This window comes from Gorilla gorilla, chromosome 7 (assembly GCF_029281585.2).
Source record: "Gorilla gorilla gorilla isolate KB3781 chromosome 7, NHGRI_mGorGor1-v2.1_pri, whole genome shotgun sequence".
Lineage (NCBI taxonomy): Eukaryota > Metazoa > Chordata > Mammalia > Primates > Hominidae > Gorilla > Gorilla gorilla.
The window spans coordinates 23,670,333-23,689,685 of record NC_073231.2 but is presented as its reverse complement, the minus strand read 5'-3'; the positions used below and the strand labels follow the sequence as shown (position 1 = coordinate 23,689,685).

The following is a 19,353-nucleotide window of genomic DNA, read 5'->3' as shown; positions in this document are numbered from 1 at the left end:
CTGCATTCCAGCCTGGCGAGGAGCGAGACTCTGTCTCGACAAAGAGAAAAAAAGAAAGATGCATTTAGGAAGGTTTCATTAAAATGTCCCTAGACAAGAAATTCTATTTGGTCTATTTTCCATTAATCATTCTTTTTTTTTTTTTTTTTTTTTCTGGCTAAGATGGGTAGGGGAAGACAAGGAAAAGGGATTAAGGAAGGAGAACATCTGAAAAGGAGTGTGCTGTGGAAATGTCCATGATGAGTGGAGGACCAGGAAGGGTGACCCCAGGGGGAAATGGAGAAGGCAGGCAGACTGGCTTCTCATTTGTTGAGACTGAGAGTTGAGGTGCAGAGCATGTGAAAAGTCCTGGGACCCATCTGAGTATTTCTTATGAACAATCAGGACACAGAATTCCTCATAGACGCTGGAGCAGAGATATAACTGGGATTTGGGTCCCAACAGGGCAGTATTTCTGAATCTGATCTCTCTTCTTCTCCCAGCCTCATCCCTTCTATGGTAAATTCATCTTCTCCTGTCTGTAAGCAGCATCAAAGAGTTAGCTGGAACCATTGTCCCCTGATCCCTTCTGGATGTGTTACCGTCCACATTTATTATTTGTATATTTGAACCTCTGGATGCTTCCCCAGTTCCTGATCAGAAAGCTCAGAACCATGTCGATCCTCTTTCGGGCCTGCTCTGAGTGAGTGCACACAGGTGAACACATGTGGGCTCACCTGGCTGCATCCACGCCTGCTGGCAGGCTTAGTTCATTCTTGCTGCTCTAAAGGAATACCTGAAGCTGCGTAACTTAAAAAGGAAAGAGGTTTATCTGGCTCACAGTTCTGCAGGCTGTACAGGAAGCATGGCACCAGCATCTGCTTCTGATGAAAGCCTCAGGCTGCTTCCACTCATGGTGGAAGGTGAAGGTCAGCAGGCATTACATGGTGGGAGCAGGAGGGAGTGGGGATAGAGAGAGACAAAGAGCCAGGCTCTTTTCAACAAGGAGTTCTCATGGGAGCTAAGAGTGCCAACTCACTCCAGCAAGAATGGCACCAAGCCATGCCTGAGGGATCCACTCCCATGATCCAAACACCTCCCACCAGGCCCCACCTCCCAACACTGGGGATCACATTTCAGCATAAGACTTGGAGGGGACAAACAAACACAGCACAGTCTCCGGCCAAGTAGTCCGCTGCCAGCAACTCCAATGTCATCAACATTTTTGCTTTTCTCCCTTTAACCATCAGGACGTGTGCCACTATGCAGAAATTACAAGATACAGAAAAATAGAAGTAGAAAGATGACTCTTAATCTTTCCATCTGGAGAGAATTATTGTTCAGATTTTGCCATTTTCCTTCCAATCTTTTTTCTGTGTCCTTTGTTGCTTATTTGCGTTACACTGCAGATGTGCGTTTGTGTTCTGATTTATACACATTTAACAATATTTAATCATCTATCATAGGCATTTGCCATAACTCTCACAGGAGATCTGTTGGATATTGATTGCCATAGAGAACATGAGGGAGTCGTTGTCTTGATTAAGTGTTGATGTCATTTGTGTTTCTTCCCAGGTCCCCTCTTGCTGTTGGCTGCACATCAGGAAGGCTATGATGGGAATGAAGGTGAAAACTTGGAGATTTCACTTCAGTCATTGCTTCTGCCTGCAAGATCATCCTTTAAAAGTCGAGAAGCTGCTCTGTGTGGTGGTTAACTCCAAGAGGCAGAACTCGTTCTAGAAGGAAATGGATGCAAGCAGTTCCGGGGGCCCCAAACGCATGCTTCCTGTGGTCTAGCCCAGGGAAGCCCTTCTTTGGGGGCCCCGGCACTGAGGGATGCCACCGGTTCTGGACGCATGGCTGATTCCTGAATGATGATGGTTCGCCGGGGGCTGCTTGCGTGGATTTCCCGGGTGGTGGTTTTGCTGGTGCTCCTCTGCTGTGCCATCTCCGTCCTGTACATGTTGGCCTGCACCCCAAAAGGTGACGAGGAGCAGCTGGCACTGCCCAGGGCCAACAGCCCCACGGGGAAGGAGGGGTACCAGGCTGTCCTTCAGGAGTGGGAGGAGCAGCACCGCAACTACGTGAGCAGCCTGAAGCGGCAGATCGCACAGCTCAAGGAGGAGCTGCAGGAGCGGAGTGAGCAGCTCAGGAATGGGCAGTACCAAGCCAGCGATGCTGCTGGCCTGGGGCTGGACAGGAGCCCCCCAGAGAAAACCCAGGCCGACCTCCTGGCCTTCCTGCACTCGCAGGTGGACAAGGCAGAGGTGCATGCTGGTGTGAAGCTGGCCACAGAGTATGCAGCAGTGCCTTTCGATAGCTTTACTCTACAGAAGGTGTACCAGCTGGAGACTGGCCTTACCCGCCACCCCGAGGAGAAGCCTGTGAGGAAGGACAAGCGGGATGAGTTGGTGGAAGCCATTGAATCGGCCTTGGAGACCCTGAACAGTCCTGCAGAGAACAGCCCCAATCACCGTCCTTACACGGCCTCTGATTTCATAGAAGGTTAGCATTTTGTGAACTGGGGGGAAAGGAGAAGAAAAGGAATTGGGGGTTCCTGGCACCCAGGCAGGTTCCAGCTCTAGGAGGCTGGCAGCTGGCTCTGGGATGGCTGATGGAAAGTTTTATGTGTGTGACACCAAAAGGTACGGCATGGCTTTTTATTTTTCAGAAACATCTGTTTCCACTTACTTTCTCATGGAAATCACAGTCATTGAGTGGACAGTTTCATTGTTCCTTGGCAGAAGAAGGTAGAACTTCTTCCTTTCATTTTAAAAATAGATAAACATAAAACTTTGAAACCCAAATAAAATATGACAGGGCACTTCTCGTAACTGAGCTTGGTTAGCAAGCCCATGAACAGAATAATAACACGCACATATTATTGCACTTACATGTGCCAGCCACACTTATTCTTTTCCCATGAAATGACCCCATTAGGGAATGAGGAAATGGAGGTGTAATTTAATTAATTAAATAGCTAAAGTTGCTCAGCTAACAAGTGACAGAACCAGGATTTGAACCCTGCAAGTCTTAACTCCAGAGTCCATGTCCTTAACCTCTACATTATATCATACAGATTGTCAGAGCACATGGAAACTAGTGAGATGATGGCTCATCTTTTTTTCACGGGTGTAGGACAGCCTAGTGTTAATTTGTGTTTGTGTCTAATTTTAGAAGACAGCAGCCTTGTCCAGTTTCTTGGAAGTTAATGTCTTTTTAACTTATCTATTGTTACTGGTTCAAAAATCAACTAATAATTTGGGAAAAGAAGTACCTTCAAGGACATCTAGTTGTTTCCCCATTTCTGAAAAGAATATAATTCATCTGGCCGAGTGCAGTGGCTCGCGCCTGTAATCGCAGCACTTTGGGAGGCCCAGGCAGGTGGATCATGAGGTCAGGAGATCGAGACCATCCGGGCTAACACGGTGAAACCCCATCTCTACTAAAAATACAAAAAATTAGCCGGGCCTGTTGGCGGGCACCTGTAGACCCAGCTACTTGGGAGGCTGAGGCAGGAGAATGGCATGAACCCAGGAGGCAGAGCTTGCAGTGAGCCGAGATCACACCACTGCACTCCAGCCTGGGTGACAGAGCGAGACTCTGTCTCAAAAAATAATAATAATTCATATTGCCCAGAAATATAGCTGTGTCCACCTAACACCACTCCCTGCTTTGGTTATACAACCACTGTCTCATGGGCCTACAGGCAAAACTGACTCTCTTCCATCAAATCAAAAACCCTCCTGCTGCTGTTTATGCCTGTGTTCTTTGGACACTTTCTTCTTTTATGCTTTTTTAGACTTGATATGTGAACCATAATTTGATGCAATTTTAGTGTATCGTCAGTTTTATATGCCTAGAGCCAGGTAAAGAAATCTTTTACAAGATCATCTTTGGTGTGAGATTAAAAAAAAAAAACTCATTTATATGAAATAGTAAAAATGTCTAGAATGTTCAGGAGCTAACCTGTATAAGCACATGGTAAGCACACAGTAAGAGTTCAAAATTAGAATAATGATAATGCAACATCACATTTTATAGTACTTTACAGTTTATAAAGCATTTCCGCATGTATTAGTTTACTAGCCGACCCTCAGGGAAAATCATTAAACATCATTAAAAAAAAATCCTGGTTGTCACTCTCCCTGGGGTGTGCTACATAGAGCTGCCCACATACAGAGCAATTTCAAAAGAACTTGATTGCAAATCAGTGTCTGCAATTTGGAATGTGTGACCTTGTGATGTTCAATCTGCATTCATATTTGAAATCTATCTGCTATTCTATGCACAGTAGTTTAACATGTAAGGCCTATCTTTCTCAATCAGCAGTGACACCAGCCTCTTGCCCCTCAGTATATTTGCTCTGAGGCTTGGCTGACCTTCTTTTAGAGACACTCACATTATAGCTACTCAGTATTGATTTCATGGGCAGCACACAGCTTTTTAAAGGCAGACCAATCCACATGTGTCTTCCATATTTGGTGAAAGTCTAGTCAACTGTTTTCGTTGATGAGTAAATAAAGGCAAATACTTTAAATATATTTATAGAGATTGAACTATGATAAGCAGTTTATTTCATTTTGAAAAATGTTATCAATAACACAAGATTGTGGAGGCAATCTTTTATAGTCACAGGAAGCAGGGCCTTATGAAAGATTCTACCGGTCAGAGGAAGCTGCAGGGGTGATAGAATTAAGTACAGTATAAGGGGCAGCTTTGAGAATAGTGATGTTTCAGAACAAAGTGGGATTCCTGGCACTACAAGAATTCTATCATCAACTGGGTGACCATTTGACCAGGTGGTTATAAATGATGATCCTTGCTTCAGAGAGGTGATTGGACTGAATTACATTTGGGGACCTTTTCAATCCTGGTTCACAATTCTTTGATCCACACCTAGTTAAGGAGAAAGAAGGGAATGGAAAGGTCTGGTTTGAGATTTGTCTTCTGTAATGAGCTACAGCAAGTGACAGGATTTTATAAGGGTGAAATTTATCTTAAAAATAACTTCTTTGGGTTCCTAACCTTAGAGTGATTTGAGGTTTTGGGTTTCAGTAATCCAAGGTTGAGACAATTTCTCAAAATCCATGGGAAAAGTTGGTTAGAAACAGGAGTTCTCCACACTTTGAGAGTTCCAAACAGAGAAGAAATTTGGTGAACACTGTAGTAGTATAACAAAGATGGGGATTCTTTGTATTTAAAAAATAACAAGAAAAGTTCGAGGCAGGCTTGCAGATGATCCTAGTTATGTAAAACTTCAGGCTAATTGTCAGAGAAGTGGCATGATCACGCAAGCTTGAGAAGCTATGATTTTGACCAAGACCCTTAGGCTCCTTAAGACTCAGTTTCCTAATCTGTCAACAAGAGACTTAACATATATGTTCTCTGTCGCCCTTCCCAGCCCAGACTTCTGGTCTCTCTTGTCTGCAAAATACAAAGCTTTTCTCCATAGCTTTGCCAAGCAACCATCTCTCAGAGATGCTCTGCCATCCAGCCTGCCCGGTGACCCAGGCAGGACAAGCCACCTCCCCTTTGGGATCCTCTTCTATAAAAGGAAGCAATCAGATATGTTACTTGTAAGGTCTGGTCTGTCTGTGGCCACTTTCTACAGTTCTGTGAAGCTTGCAGAGGGAAAATATCAGACAGATGTCTAATTTATCTATATTGATTTCATTATTATCTATCCTAAAAACACAGAGGAAGTGATTTTTTGTCTCTATTTTCCCTTTCCCCAGATGTTCCATTGGCACTGATTTTTGTGTTGGATTCTTATGTAATCGCAGTAATTTTTTACAACCATCTGGGAAGAGAAGTGAGAGTAGAGATGGAATCAAATCCTGTGCTTCACTGTTTGTCTCAAGTACACAGAAAATCCCTCTTTATGTTGTTTAGTTATTCCTTCAGGATGGGATATACAAACTCCTCCTGAGATCTTAGTGGCACATATTTTGGCTCTGATTTCCTGTTGTTAAATAGATCCCTTGGACATAAGTTTGACATCATCCCATCAAACAAATGAGCTTTCTGAACTCTCTTTCACAATCCAAACATCTGATAATGTGACCCCTGTGTGAGGCATTTGTGTCTACCATTTCCATGGGTTTGCTCTTCTGTCACCAGCCTGTGTGGCTCATCCTCCTCCAGCCTCTGCAGGGTTAGTAGTGTGGTGAGAGTGGGTCAGATGCAAAAGGCTTGATTTTGAGATGAGATGGAACGTAAGCTATGTTCCACACAAAAGTGAAGGCTTTGTGGGTGCTGTGGTTTGAATGTGTCCCCTCCAAAGTTCAGATGTTGCCAACGTGATAGCATTAAGTGTTGGGGCCTTTAAAAGATGATTATTAGGCCATGAGGGTTCCTCTGTCATATATATAAGGGATTAAGGCCCATGTAAGAGAGGTTCTGTGTAGCATTTGGTAGCTTGCACTTATTCTTTTTTTTTTTTTTTCTGTTTTTTTTTTTTTGAGACGGAGTCTCACTTTGTCACACAGGCTGCAGGCTGATTTTATCTCAGCTCACTTCAACCTCTGTCTCCCAGTTTCGGGGGATTCTCCTGCCTCAGCCTCCTTAGCAGGTGGGACTACAGGCACATGCCACTATGCCCGGTTAATTTTTGTATTTTTAGTAGAGATGGGCTTTCACCATGTTGGCCAGGCTGGTCTTGAACTCCTGACCTCAAGTGATCGGCCCTTCTCAGCCTCCCAAAGTGCTGGGATTACAGGCGTGAGCCACCATGCCCGGCCTCTGCCCTTATGCCTTTTATCCTGGGAGGACACTGCATTCCTCTCCTCTGGAGGATACAGCCCTTACCAGACAACTGAACCTGCCTGTGCCTTGATCTTGGACTTCCCGGCCTCTGTAATTGTGAGAAAATAAATTTCTGTTCTTGGTAAATAACCCAGCCCCAGGTAGTTTATGGCAGCACACAATGGACTAAGAGGGCAAGTTGAGATACGTTTTAAAGCAAAGACACAGGGAGATAGCTATAAACACACATTAGCAGGTTGTACAGTCAATGCCAACCTCCTGTACTCTTCAACAAACACCTCACGGGGATAGTGAGTTTTTTACTTCACTTGTCGGTGTATCACTAAGTAGCCTGTAAGGAATGCTCTGTGACCACTTTGCCAAAGCTTCTCTGGATGAGTCAAATAGAATTTCAGGTCCTGCATGCTTGGTGAGCAATGTGCTGGGGATGTTAGCGGACAGTAAATGGGTCCTTATGTCAGTGTGCCATTTCAGTGATAGCAACTTTGTGACTTGTGGTAGAAATCATAAGACAGCCTTTCAGGTGCGTTCTGGGCATTTGAGAGGTATCTGGACATCTTGGTGCAGAAATAAGGAAGAGTGGGGATTCTCCTTAGTGGTGGGTCACACTTGTATTTGGGGTGTAGTGGGAGGAGACTCACAGGCAGGACAGCAAAAGGCCATCAGGGTCTGAGTTGGGCTTGGGAACTCTGAGCCAGAATCCCCAGGGAAGCAGGGGTGGCAGAACCGGGGTCCTTCTCACTACTGTCACTCCACTGTGTTCTGGAACAATCCAGTGGTTTATTCTTCAGTGTGGAGTAGGCCTGTGTGATAGGAGGTTCCTCTCTCACCAGGCCCCTCTATCCTTTTACTGCTCTCAAATATCTCCATGCATTTGCTGATGCTTTAAGTCCCTATAAGGAAGGAGAAATGCTTTTCATTCCAAAATTTGAGATAAGAGACTTAAATGTAAATACATGGCTTGAGGCTGTACTTTGTAGAATGAATCCCTCCTTGTGGTGATGGTGAAAAAAGAGTAGCCCAGTCTTGGATTTCTAGCAACTGCCGGGAATCCAGTACCCAGGCACTCCATCAGGATCCTGCAACCTGAAGAGCCCCATGCTAGAATTAATGTTCATGTGTCTCAGAATTGCCATTCTTAATCATGTTTAAGGGGCCCCACATTTTCATTTTACACTGGGCCCTGCAAACTGTGTAGCTGGTCCTACCTCCGAGGTGGAGGGGACAGAAGGGAGAGGTCAAGGAAACGGAACATGGAATTATGAGTCTCACAGTACATTCCTGATAACTTTGCTGAGGACCAGCTCTTTTGACCATGGACTAGGGCAGATGGAGCCTGTGCACAGAGCATTTTGTTGCAATTGCAGAAGCTGGCCAATCAGGCCTTGTGTTGTGGTGATTTTGCTGTCAATTGTATTATCCTTATTCAAAACAGTTTAGTTCCCAGGGAAAAAAACGTTATTTGTTTGTTTTTATTATTTATTTGTTTTTGGGTGGAAGGTTGCACTCATTCACTCATTCACCATACATTATGTGAGTGCTCACTATGTTCCAAGAACTGTGTTAGGCCCCACACACACAAAGCTGAATGAGGCCCAGTCCTTATTTCAAGAATTTTGCAGTCTGGTGGTAGATGCAGATACTTTAAAGGACAGTTATGACAGCATATGGTAAATGCCATGATAGAGATATGCCTTGGAGATTTTGTGACTGTAATAAAGGGGCATCTTACGCAAGCCCAGAATATAGGACAGGCTTCCTAGAAGAGATGGGTCGGTCAGAGGATTTGGGGGTTTTTAATTTTAAATTTGTTTTGTTTGTTTGTTTGTTTTTGAGACAGGGTCTCACTCTGTTGCTCAGGCTGGAGTGCAGTAGCACGATCATGGCTCATTGTAGCCTCAACTTCCTGGGCTCAAGTGATTCCCACACCTCGGCATTTGGAGCAGCTGGGCTACAGGTGTGTACCACCATGCCCAGATAATTTTTTAAACCTTTTGATAGAGATGGGGTCTCACTGTATTTCCCAGGCTGGTCTTGAGCTCCTGGCCTCAAATGATCCTCCCACCTTGGCATCCCAAAGCATTGAGATTACAGGCATGAGCCACTGCATCCGGCCCTTTTTGTTTGCTTAATAGAGATATCACTGTTCTTCCTGGCTTATGTTTCCTATTAAGAATATGTTATGAGAGAAAATTTGTGATGTTATGGGAGGTCAAAGATGAAGGAACTTGAGTTTATCTGGAGTGGGCAGGAAAGGCTCAGGGGAAAGAGGGGTTCTGGCTGCGTTGTACACAAATTGGAAGGACGTGTGTTCTGTGTGAGTTGAAGCTGCTGCAGGCTTAGGAGGGGAGATGGAAAGGCTCAGGGGAAAGAGGGGTTCTGGCTGGGTTGTACACAAATTGGAAGGACATGTGTTCTGTGTGAGTTGAAGCTGCTGCAGGCTTAGGAGGGGAGATGGGCAGGCAAAGAGCGCCCTGCACATGAATGGTGCCTCCCCATTAGTATGGCAGGCACTGCTGCTCAGCCTCTCCCATCTCACCCATGTTGGGTAGGAGGCATTGTTGGGAAAGGATGGAAGTTTTTTAATCAGCCCCCCAGTTTTTCATCAGTTATGGTTGTGGATGTGGTCCTGCACCGAGGCTTAATCAACATGTGTGTATAGGATACTGGTCATGTGTGCAGAATGTCCCCAGCTGTTTTGGGGCTAGAAAAGGAGGAGAAAGCCAGGTCTCAGGCTTGAAAGACCTGTTAACCTGCCTCAGGGAGGAGACAGAACTCTGAATTGTGAACCCACAATTCTGAGACAGGTCTCAGTTAATTTAGAAAGTTTATTTTGTCACGGTCTTGGATATGCGCCCGTTGACACAGCCTGAGGAGGTTCTGATGACATATGCCCAAGGTGGTCAGGGCACAGTTTGGCTTTATACATTTTAGGGAGACATGAGACATCAATCAACATATGTAGGGTGAACATTGGTTCGGTATGGAAAGACAGGACAACTCAAAGCAAAGGTGGTAAGACTCAAAGCGGGGAGGGGGCTTCCCGGTCTTAGGTATGTAAGAGACAAATGGCTGTATTCTTTTGAGTTTCTGATTAGCCTCTCCAAAGTAGGCAATCAGATATGCATTTGTCTCAGGGAGCAGAGGGGTGACTTTGAATAGATTAGGGAGGCAGGTTGGTCCCGAGCAGTTGACAGTTTGACTTTTCTCTTTAGCTTAGTAATTTGGGGGCCCGAGGATTTATTTTCCTTTCACAGAATGATCCAGGATTTTTAGGTTGCTCTTACTATATTTTTTATTTCTAGCATTTCCATGTGATTCTTACTTCCATCTCTATGCAGAAGTGACCCATATACTTGTTGACCACTTTTGCATTAGAGCCTTTAACATATTATTCATGGTTGTTTTAAATTCTCCATCAGATAGCTCCAGCATCTGTATCATACCTGAGTCTGGTTCTGATGATTGCTTTGTGTCTTGATGTGGTTGGCGGAGGTAGGAGATGAGTAGTCAGGAGTGGGGCTGGGTTTGAGGTTTGTTGTTGCTGTAGTTACCACAGACTTCAAATCCCTTTTGAGATACCTTGTGTTCAGGGTAGAGGTTGTTTTTCCTGAGTATTGTCTGTTCAGCCCTGCAACTGATGTCTACTCATTGCTCTGTATTTCACAGAAGGTCTCTGTACTTCTCTCCTCTCTCACTCCCAGCGATATTCTGCTGTTTCTTGTTATTCACAGCTTACCAGCTTAACTGTCTGTGCAGGGCAGGAGGGAAGTGGGGTTGTCTCTGATTTTTCTGATAAAACCTCAGTCCTAGGCAGGTACCATGTCACTGGGTCTTAGGGTATTTTCCTGTCCCCCCTCTGCCTTCCTCAGCTGCACTTAGTTTTCACCAGTTCCCTAAGGTGAGAATATTTGTTGATCTTTCCCCACCAATAAGGTTTTTGCTCCATAGAGGGGAGGCGGGAGGGGGAGTGTCCGGGAAGAGTGTTTTGCCCCTCCCAGGGAGCTCCTGTCCCTTCCCGCCGGCTGCACAGCATGGTCGGTGTCCTAAGGTTCTTTCTGATCATTTTTATTAACACCCACTGGGGTTCCTGGAGAAAAAGCTTGCAAAAGGAAGCTCCACTTCTTGGAACCACAAAGGGCTTCACTGCCCTACTCATCTGCACTGAGCCTTGCTTATGTCATTGATTTCTTTTTACCATTAGCTGAGTGTATCTGCCCCACCAAGCAAGGGCTCATATCTCTTTTCTCCCTGCCAGCACCTGTGACTCCTCAGATTTTGAGCCAGCTGTTTGCTCTGTGACTTCACCTCTCTACTAAGTTCCAAAAAAGTCTTGGATTTGAAGGTTATGTGGTTCTTTTTCGTGGTAAGGGATGCTTCTTTCAGCTCATTATATCTTGGAGCAGAAACAGAAGTCTGAAACTCCTTTATAAAATCATATTTTAAAACCTATTGATTAGTTTGTCTACTTACACTGCTCTACAAATCAATAACGTCTTCCCACAACCTCACAACCTAGTTCCAACCATCAAGCAGAGTCCCATAGCTTAAAAGAACTGAGGTGTGTTGTTTTTACTCATGAGTGGGAATGTTGTGGTACCACCCCAAATCTGGAAGTCCCTTATTAGAAGATTTACTTTTCAATATGAAAGCCTCGGATCCCATGATCTGATCTGTGTTCTATGGTGGTGATTTAAAGAAATGGCGTTCTTTTTAAAAACCCTATCTTGTACCAGATACATATTCTTTGAGTTTTAATGTTATACGTAGTGTTGGGCCCTTGGATTTCTTCTCCCAAATGCCATATTATCTTAAAAAGTAAGGCTGTTCTTATTGTGGAAATTTGTAGTTAACAAGCATACTACTACAAATTGGTGGTGTTGAATCAGCCCCCTCTTCCTCATTGCCAGAATACGGGGTCATTATTTTCCGTACTTTCTTCCTTTCACCTTAGTCAACCTAGAACCCCTTTTACCCCATTCCAATTTTGACACAAGTCCGATGTTAGCTGGAGGAAGGGAGTTAAAATGGGTATTGGTTGGAGAGGCAAAGGTAATATCTTGTTCCTTCCAGAACTGTCTACCTTTTCCCTATATTTCCCTTCCTCCTGCAGGCCTGGAGACACAGCACTGGCTGAAGTGTCCCCTGCTGCTCTCTTTATCATCACCTCACACAAACCCTTGGTTCAGAAATAAAGCCAAGACTTTAAACCCTGAGGAGGCTACACATTCTCTTCCGAATCTTGTGCTTCTTTTTCTGGCAGACTTCCTTTGCCAGTCAGTAGCTTCTGCTTCCTTTGTTTCTCTGCACCTATCCTTGCCATCTGGAGCTTGTGCCCTAAGGACCCATCAGTAGTGACTTAGAGCTCCCTCCTCTCCAGCCTCCTCCCTGTCTTGTGGGGAGGGATAGTTCCTCTCTCACTGATCCCTGCGAGGTGTCATTCTGACTTTCAAAGTTAGAACTGTGAATGGATTTCACAGTTACATCCCTGGATCAATGCATACAGCCCTATAAATGCCGTACTGCAGGCATATGATGGGTTAAAGAGGTTTTTATGGGCTGGTCTGAGGACTTCACCACAATAGACAATATTGTTTCTGTGCTTTCTGAGTAACTTACAAATGAATATTGGAACAGGACCCATTTGTAAATAGAGCACTGCCTCCCTGTATTTCCTGGCATTGTAAATTTCACTGTCAGAAGCTTCCAATGTTTCTCTACACCATAAGTCAGAATCAATCTGATTTACCTAAAGAAAGGGAACATATGGATGGCCCTGATGAGGTTATTTTGATTGCAAGCAAGAGATAGGGTCTAGGAAGCATCCTTCCTCCCTCTCCATCTGTTTCCATTGGGATTGCTTATCAGAAGTCAACATCCATGGAGACATTTGGGCTTGTTGTTCTTCGGAGTGAGTATCTGCTGAGCCTTTGCCCAGATGACTTTATTCCCATTACATCTCATATAGGAGCTGAGGTGGGAGAGGGTTAAACACAAGAAGATGGGCTCCATCATGCAAATAGCTGCCTAAATCCTACCCGACCCTCCTGGCCCCCCCTCCCCCGCCGCCCATTTTCTGTTTTTACTATGAACATAGGGTGGAGGGAAGAAATGGACTTTCTAACCTTGGAGTGTTCCATCTGGTTTCTCAATGCTATGGACAATGCAGCTGTCAGAGGTGACTTCATCTGAAGGTTTCCATAGGCAGGGTGCTGATTGTAAAGAACAGAACCAGAGGAAATTAAATTGCAGGAGGAGGTACTCAGGTTAAGTGCAACTCAAAACTTTGTAGTTTGTTAAGTGTATGAATAGATGTGTAATGGGACAGAATGAGATTTGTGCTTCGAGGTTGTTAAAGACTTGGATATTCAGTGCTCTTTGTTCATTGGATGTGACTTAGGCATTCTCAGTGCTGGAGATGGACAGAGTTAGACAATATAGTCCCTGCCTCTCACAAGCCCCAGAGCCCAAATGAAGGGGCACCCATGTACACAGGTAATGACAGCACAGGGTCATGTATTAAACAAGTGTACAGAACAGAGAGAATTGGCCATGGGGTGGAATGATCAGGAAGGGCATCACAGGGAAGGCTACTCTTGAGCATGTTTTGAAAGATGTGTAGAATTGGTGTAGGCCAAGGATGTGTGTGTGTTGAGGAGGGGAGTGTTTTAGGAGCAGGAGTAACTAACATGGGCAAAACATGGAGGTATGTACAAGCTGGTTGATCTGGAGATCCATAGGTAACTAGATAGTGCTGGAGCATCAAGGAGGAACATAATAGGTTTAGGTAGAAGGAGAGGGCATGGCAAGGTGATAAACCTGAAGAATTAAGCAGGGCCAAGATTACTATGCATTTTGTGTGCTACCTAAGTGTAGGTTATTCAATGGTCTGTTGACCATTTTAAATGTCATGGTTAGATTTGTTTTCTAGCTGGGTCACTCGGATAGCAGGATAGAGGATTAGATTGGAGGCAGGTTTGGAAAATTTTTTGGCAGTTTCTCAAAATGTTAAACACAGAGTAGCCATGTGACCCTGCAGTTCCACTCCTAGATGTGTGTGTGTGTGTGTGTATACACACACATACGTATATATACTGATGAGAAATGAAAACACACATTAACTTAAAAACTCATATGTGAATATTCATGGTAGCTTTGTTCATAATAGCCAAAAGGTGGAAACAACCCAAATGTCCCTCAGTGGATGGATCAATAAACAGAATGTGGCATTGCATGCAATAGATTATTTGGCCATAGAAAGAAATGAATTACTGATAACATGCTGCAGCATAAATGGTCCTTGAGAACATTACATCAAGTTAAAAACCAGATGTCAAAGACTACATGTCCTATAATTCCACGTCTGTGAAATGTCCAGCATAGGCAAATCAGCAGACAGAGAATAGACTAGTGTTTGCCTAGGGTTCTGGGGGTTGGAGGGGTTGGTGGAGATGGGGAGAGACTGTGAATACTTACAGTTTCTTTTGGAGAAGACGCGATAATCTCTAAAAATAGATTGTGGTGATGGTTGCACAAACCTGGTAACACATACAAAAATTAGCTTGTCTGCTTTAAAGGGGTGAATTGTGTGACGTGAATTTTAACTCAATAAATAAATAACACAATCTCTGTCCCCCTCCCCCAAAAAAGAGTGGAAACTGGGGGACTAATGAAAAGGCTTTAAAAATAGTTGAGGTGACTGAAGAGCTCCTGAGTGGAAGCTGTTGCTGTGAAATAGAAGGTTGGGGGAGGCTGAATGTGTTCAGGAGAGAGTAATTCTTTAGCTTTAATTTAGTATCTTGGGCTCTTCCATAGACATTTCACAAAAGTGTTTAATAAAGAATCTATTGCAAACGTATTTACAGATAAGTTTTTTTTTCAAAAAAAGAATTTAAGGCAGCTATCGAATTTATTGATGTCGATTCTCTCACTTATGTCAGTGCTTGATCATAAGCTTCTCATGGAAGACACAAATATGCCATACACTGGACAGGCGAGGCAGGGCACAAACTAAAAGAAAGAAGACTTAAATCTTATTTTTACCATAAGATTAGTTTAACAGACAAAACTATGAAAAATCTGTTCATATTATTTCTGATCATAGTCAACAGATTACTATAAAGATGAATTTCCAGTTTGGGAATAATTTTTTAAATATGATATCAGTAGTTTGAGGCTAAACATTCAAGCCTAATAACTGGCAGCATTATGCCATTGCTAGTCTGGTGGCTATGGGCCAGTGGCATGGACCAGCAAGACCAGAGCATGGCTGGGCTTCCAGCTGGTGTTGAATGGAACATGCCCTTATCCTGAAAGCCTTTAGGGCAAAATCTAAGTCAGACTGGGGCATCGGACATGACACAGGTGAGGCTTGGCCCAGGTTGGCAGGCTAGCTCCAGCAGGGTAGATGGCACAGAGTTTAAGAGGACGTGAATTGATGTTTGAAGTTCATACTAGACATTAGTAAAAATGCAGAAAAATGCCTTCTGAATCAGGAGACCAGGAGTAGCATGCAGGAAACTGAAGAGGTAGATGAAATTTACCACCCTGGGATAATTACTCAACAAACATTCACCAAATGTCTACTACATCCCAGGCATAGCCCAGCAGTATGCTGGTTGACATCATCGTGAGGGCTTCAACCAAATGTCTACTATGTCCCAGGCATAGCCCAGCAGTATGCTGGTTGATCTCATTGTGAGGGCTGTGTGCTGTTGACCTTAGATACGTGCTTCTCTGAAAAGAAGAGCCTCTCGCATATAGTTAGCATTTTGTTACTTAAATCCTGTACATTTTTAGACATTTTCCAAAGGATTCTCACTAGTTACCAATGTTCCCATGAGCGGCATTGTAAACACTTTTTTCATTTTCAAGTTCATGGCTGAACCTACTTAAGTTATGAATATGTTTATGGTCAATAAATAGAGCTTATTAATAGCACAGAGTGTATTTTGGCCTTCCATCCATGTCTAAAGAAAGTCATTAATCTTTGTAACCTCTACCCAAATACTAAATTGCACTGCAATGCTTTAAAAATTGCTAATTCTATGGACTCATGTAAAGTGTGTGGAATGTAAATGTATGTCTTAGTACCCTTGAATTATGTACCAAATTTATTAGAAATCAGTTGTGTCCTTTGCAAATTACTGCACAACATCGAAACACACATGAAATGCTAAGAGTGAAATGTGAAAAGACCTTGCTTTGTTTGGTTCAAGATGCATATGAGCATGACATAAATTCTTGCTGAAACTTAAACCCAAGCAAACATCATGAAAGATCCATGAGCGAAAGATGAACGGATCACAAAAGAGATACAGATATCTGATATACAAATAAAAAACTGTTTACTTTTTCTTACCTAATAAAGTTTAAAACGAATGTAAGATACGAATTTTCACAATTTTATAAATGACAACACATATTGTTAGGAGCAGGTGAAATGAAAATTTATATTTAGTATTAAGAGCATAAACTGTTTCTATCATTATGTAAAATAATTTGTATCAAGAACCTTCAAAATATTCATAGCTTTTTCCAGTATTTTCCTTTCTGAAAGCTGATTCTCAGAAATGTCCATGAATATTTATATCATAGAATTATTTATAATAATGAAAAATGAGAAGCAATTAGATGTCTAACAATAGGAGACTGGTAAAATTTTGCGGTATCGTTATAGTAGAATATTGTACGGTAAACAAAAATCATTTATTCAGTAAATATTAACATAGGACAAAGGCTATCATTTTAATTGTGAAAATAATTATAAAGTTTTTATCTAGCTATGTAAAGAAAAAAGATCGAGGGGATGAAAACACTGTAGCAAAGCATTGGTTTTTTTTTTCCTGAGTGGTAGAATTATGAGTGATGCTGTGTTTTCCACATACTTTATTTGGAAATTCTGTTGCTGTTATACTTTGCAATAAGATATGGCAGTGCTTGAATCATGTTGACATGACTAAAAAATAAATTAGCATTTGATTCTAAACGTGACAGAACAGGGTAATGGAAACAGTCCCAGGTTTCGAGGTGGTAGTTTCAGGGGACTTCCTTACTGCTGCCTGGGAATCACCTGGAGAATCCAGAAAGAGAAAAATAAAATTACAGGTAACTTCTAGGTCTCAGTCAGTCTTTACCCTAAATACCAAGGCTGGAGCAGGCAGCCTGTAAAGGTGAGGGTTTTTTGGGGAAGGAGATGATGGGCCCTGTGGAAGAAGTTACAGCAAAGCCTCATTGTGTCCTGGGCTCCACTTCTCCTGCATTGTGATGGAGACTACAGGTCTCCAAGCTGGAGAGAACCAATCAGCACATAGCACTAAGGTGGTGTGGATTTATCAGTTGGCTCTGCAGAAAAGGTGGTTTCGCATGCTCCTGGCCCCTAAGCAAGAGTTTGGTGGAACCAGAGGTTCTGGTGTTCTCCATGAGAGTCCCTTTCCTGGTGGCATCTTATGATGCTTTCTTTTTTCCCCTTCCCAGTACTCCTAGGAGATGAATAGGAGTTTTCAAGGACAAGAGGAAAAAGAACAAAACACCTCTTCTTCCTTCCCTTGAAGAAAGACCCTACTGTCAAAAGTGCCTTTAAAAAAAAAAAGCCTGTCTCTCTCTTTTCCTCTCTTTCCCAAAATACTGTTTTGCAGTCAGTCTGTGAAAACCAGTGTGAGTCGCAGAAGCAGCTTCTCGTGTGCAGCCTTCCATCTGTAGCTTGGTCTGTATTATGTGCTGTATTTTTAGAATGCCTAAATTAGTGATGTTCCATGCGCTATTTAAAGAGGAGCTGGGAAGTCGGGGGAAGAGCAGGGCTATTGATCAGGATTGGCTTCTGAATGTTGCTGGCTGTTATACTCGAATCCCAGAGTTAGAAATATTTGGGGGCCATCAAAAGAACAGATGGTCCAGGAAGGCAGCTGGCCCATGTGGTAATTAGTCTATGGAGGCAATTGGTCATTTTCTGAGCTTGGAGCAGAATTTTGCTTTTCTTGGTACCATTCAAGGTGTAGAAGGAGACTTTGGTTAGAACACACAGGGCTAGAAAATGTGTGTAAACATACCATTCCAGCTGATAGATGTCAGCTCAGCTTGGCTTCCTAACAAAAGGTTCCTAACAAGAAAGTAGAAGGAGAGATTTTTGGTTTTAATTTAAAATTGGAGACACACAGCTATGTTTAACAGGGCTAAGGAAAGATGTCATCATGAAGACAGCCAGTGAAAAGACAATATGGGGCCCTCGATGGTGCAGAGATTCCTTATGCTCCATTTTCATACCATTTGTGTCCTGTGATTGTCGATTAATTCATCAGGGTCTCCCCCTAGACTCAAATGAGGGACCCTTTCTCATACCACTTTGTAGCCCTAATATTAAGCAGGTTGCCTGGTACGTAAACATTGATTAAATGTTTGTTGAATGAATAAATGAAATCACAGAGGGGATAGGAAGAAGACCACAGGTTGAGGGATTGGCCTCAGAAGGAAGAAGGAAAATGCTTCCTTTGAGACCAGAGGAAAGGATGACTCTGCAGAGTGATGAGTAAATTTTTGTTTGATTTTTTTCCTTTGGGAGAGAGACTAAGCATTTAAAGTCTAACAATATGACAATAATCAGCATAATTGGTGGCTGATAAACATTGGATAGTGATGATTTCCTATGACTATTTCATTCTTCCCTATCTGTATTTTGATTTTACTCTGTAAAATAGAAGGGCAATTTATTTGTAGGTTTGGTATTTCTGTTGTAATAATCATACTGATTTTCTCACTGGATTCACTTTTCATCTTCTCTCTCTTCTAGGGACACCCTGTGTCTCACTAGGGACTCACACTATGCTCTTTGCAATTAACCCTTCTTAGGTGCCCTGGTCTCCCCATCTCTCATCTCCATTTTCTACCTGTAGGAGATACATCTTTTGCCCTTCAAATGGGGGCCATTGTTTCTTCTTGGACTTATTTGTGCATAATAATAACTGCATATTATTCATTTTCAAGGATCCTGAGTTTATATAAAATGAAAACCCTGTATTCTACTGTGACTCATGAGCAGGGAAAATTGATGAGACAATCCCATCCCGATGCTGTTGTCTTCTCTTCACTGTTTAACTGATTGTGTCAGGTATACAGGGTTCTTAGCTTCTCTTCTCCTGAGTTTATTTCTCTGTGAAACTGACATTATTAATATCTACCCTGTCGGGTTGTTATAAACTATATATGGGTCTTTACACATGTCATTATAGCAGTGCTTGGCAGAATAAAATGTTAGTAATTATTACTGCTTTTGTTATTTGTTGGTGGAAATTTGCGGAGAGCATTTTTATACCCCCAGAAATTGTTTACACTCCTTCCCTGGCTCTTCGTACCCTTCTGAATAGCAGTTGATTTTCTCTGAGATACTATTAAGTAGTCATGGGTTCTTTTCCCTTTATGGAATCGTTTCCAAAACACTGCTTAATATAAACAAAATTATAAAAGTAAACATTGTTCAGTGAAGAAGGGCTCTTTACAAAGTTAGAATTCTGATCTAACTATATATAATAAAATGAGATGGAGTCTCGCTCTGTTGCTCAGACTGGAGTGCGGTGGCATGAGCTCAGCTCACTGCAACCTCTGCCTCCCAGA

At 42.9% G+C, this 19,353-nt stretch overlaps 1 protein-coding gene and 1 long non-coding RNA gene across 39 annotated transcripts in view; one reads left to right on the top strand and one right to left on the bottom strand.

Moving 5' to 3' along the window:
- The window catches only part of CSGALNACT1 (chondroitin sulfate N-acetylgalactosaminyltransferase 1), a 357,361-nt gene that overhangs the window by 254,057 nt on the left and 83,951 nt on the right, over nucleotides 1–19,353 (top strand). For 37 of the 38 annotated variants that reach the window (XM_055349096.2, XM_055349091.2, XM_063709119.1 and 34 more), the window contains one exon: nucleotides 1,555–2,484. In XM_055349096.2, coding sequence (XP_055205071.1) covers nucleotides 1,851–2,484 — 634 coding nt within the window. In that variant the 5' untranslated portion in view covers nucleotides 1,555–1,850. Of the gene's footprint in view, nucleotides 1–1,110; nucleotides 1,391–1,554; nucleotides 2,485–19,353 lie in introns of those variants that run through there. The other variant, XM_055349097.2, reaches the window with a different exon arrangement.
- Nucleotides 4,696–14,286, bottom strand: LOC129524212 (uncharacterized). Its single transcript, XR_008667944.1, has 3 exons — nucleotides 14,224–14,286; nucleotides 12,873–12,959; nucleotides 4,696–4,878 (listed from the first exon to the last, which is right to left on the bottom strand). It is a non-coding gene; the product is annotated as an uncharacterized lncRNA (long non-coding RNA).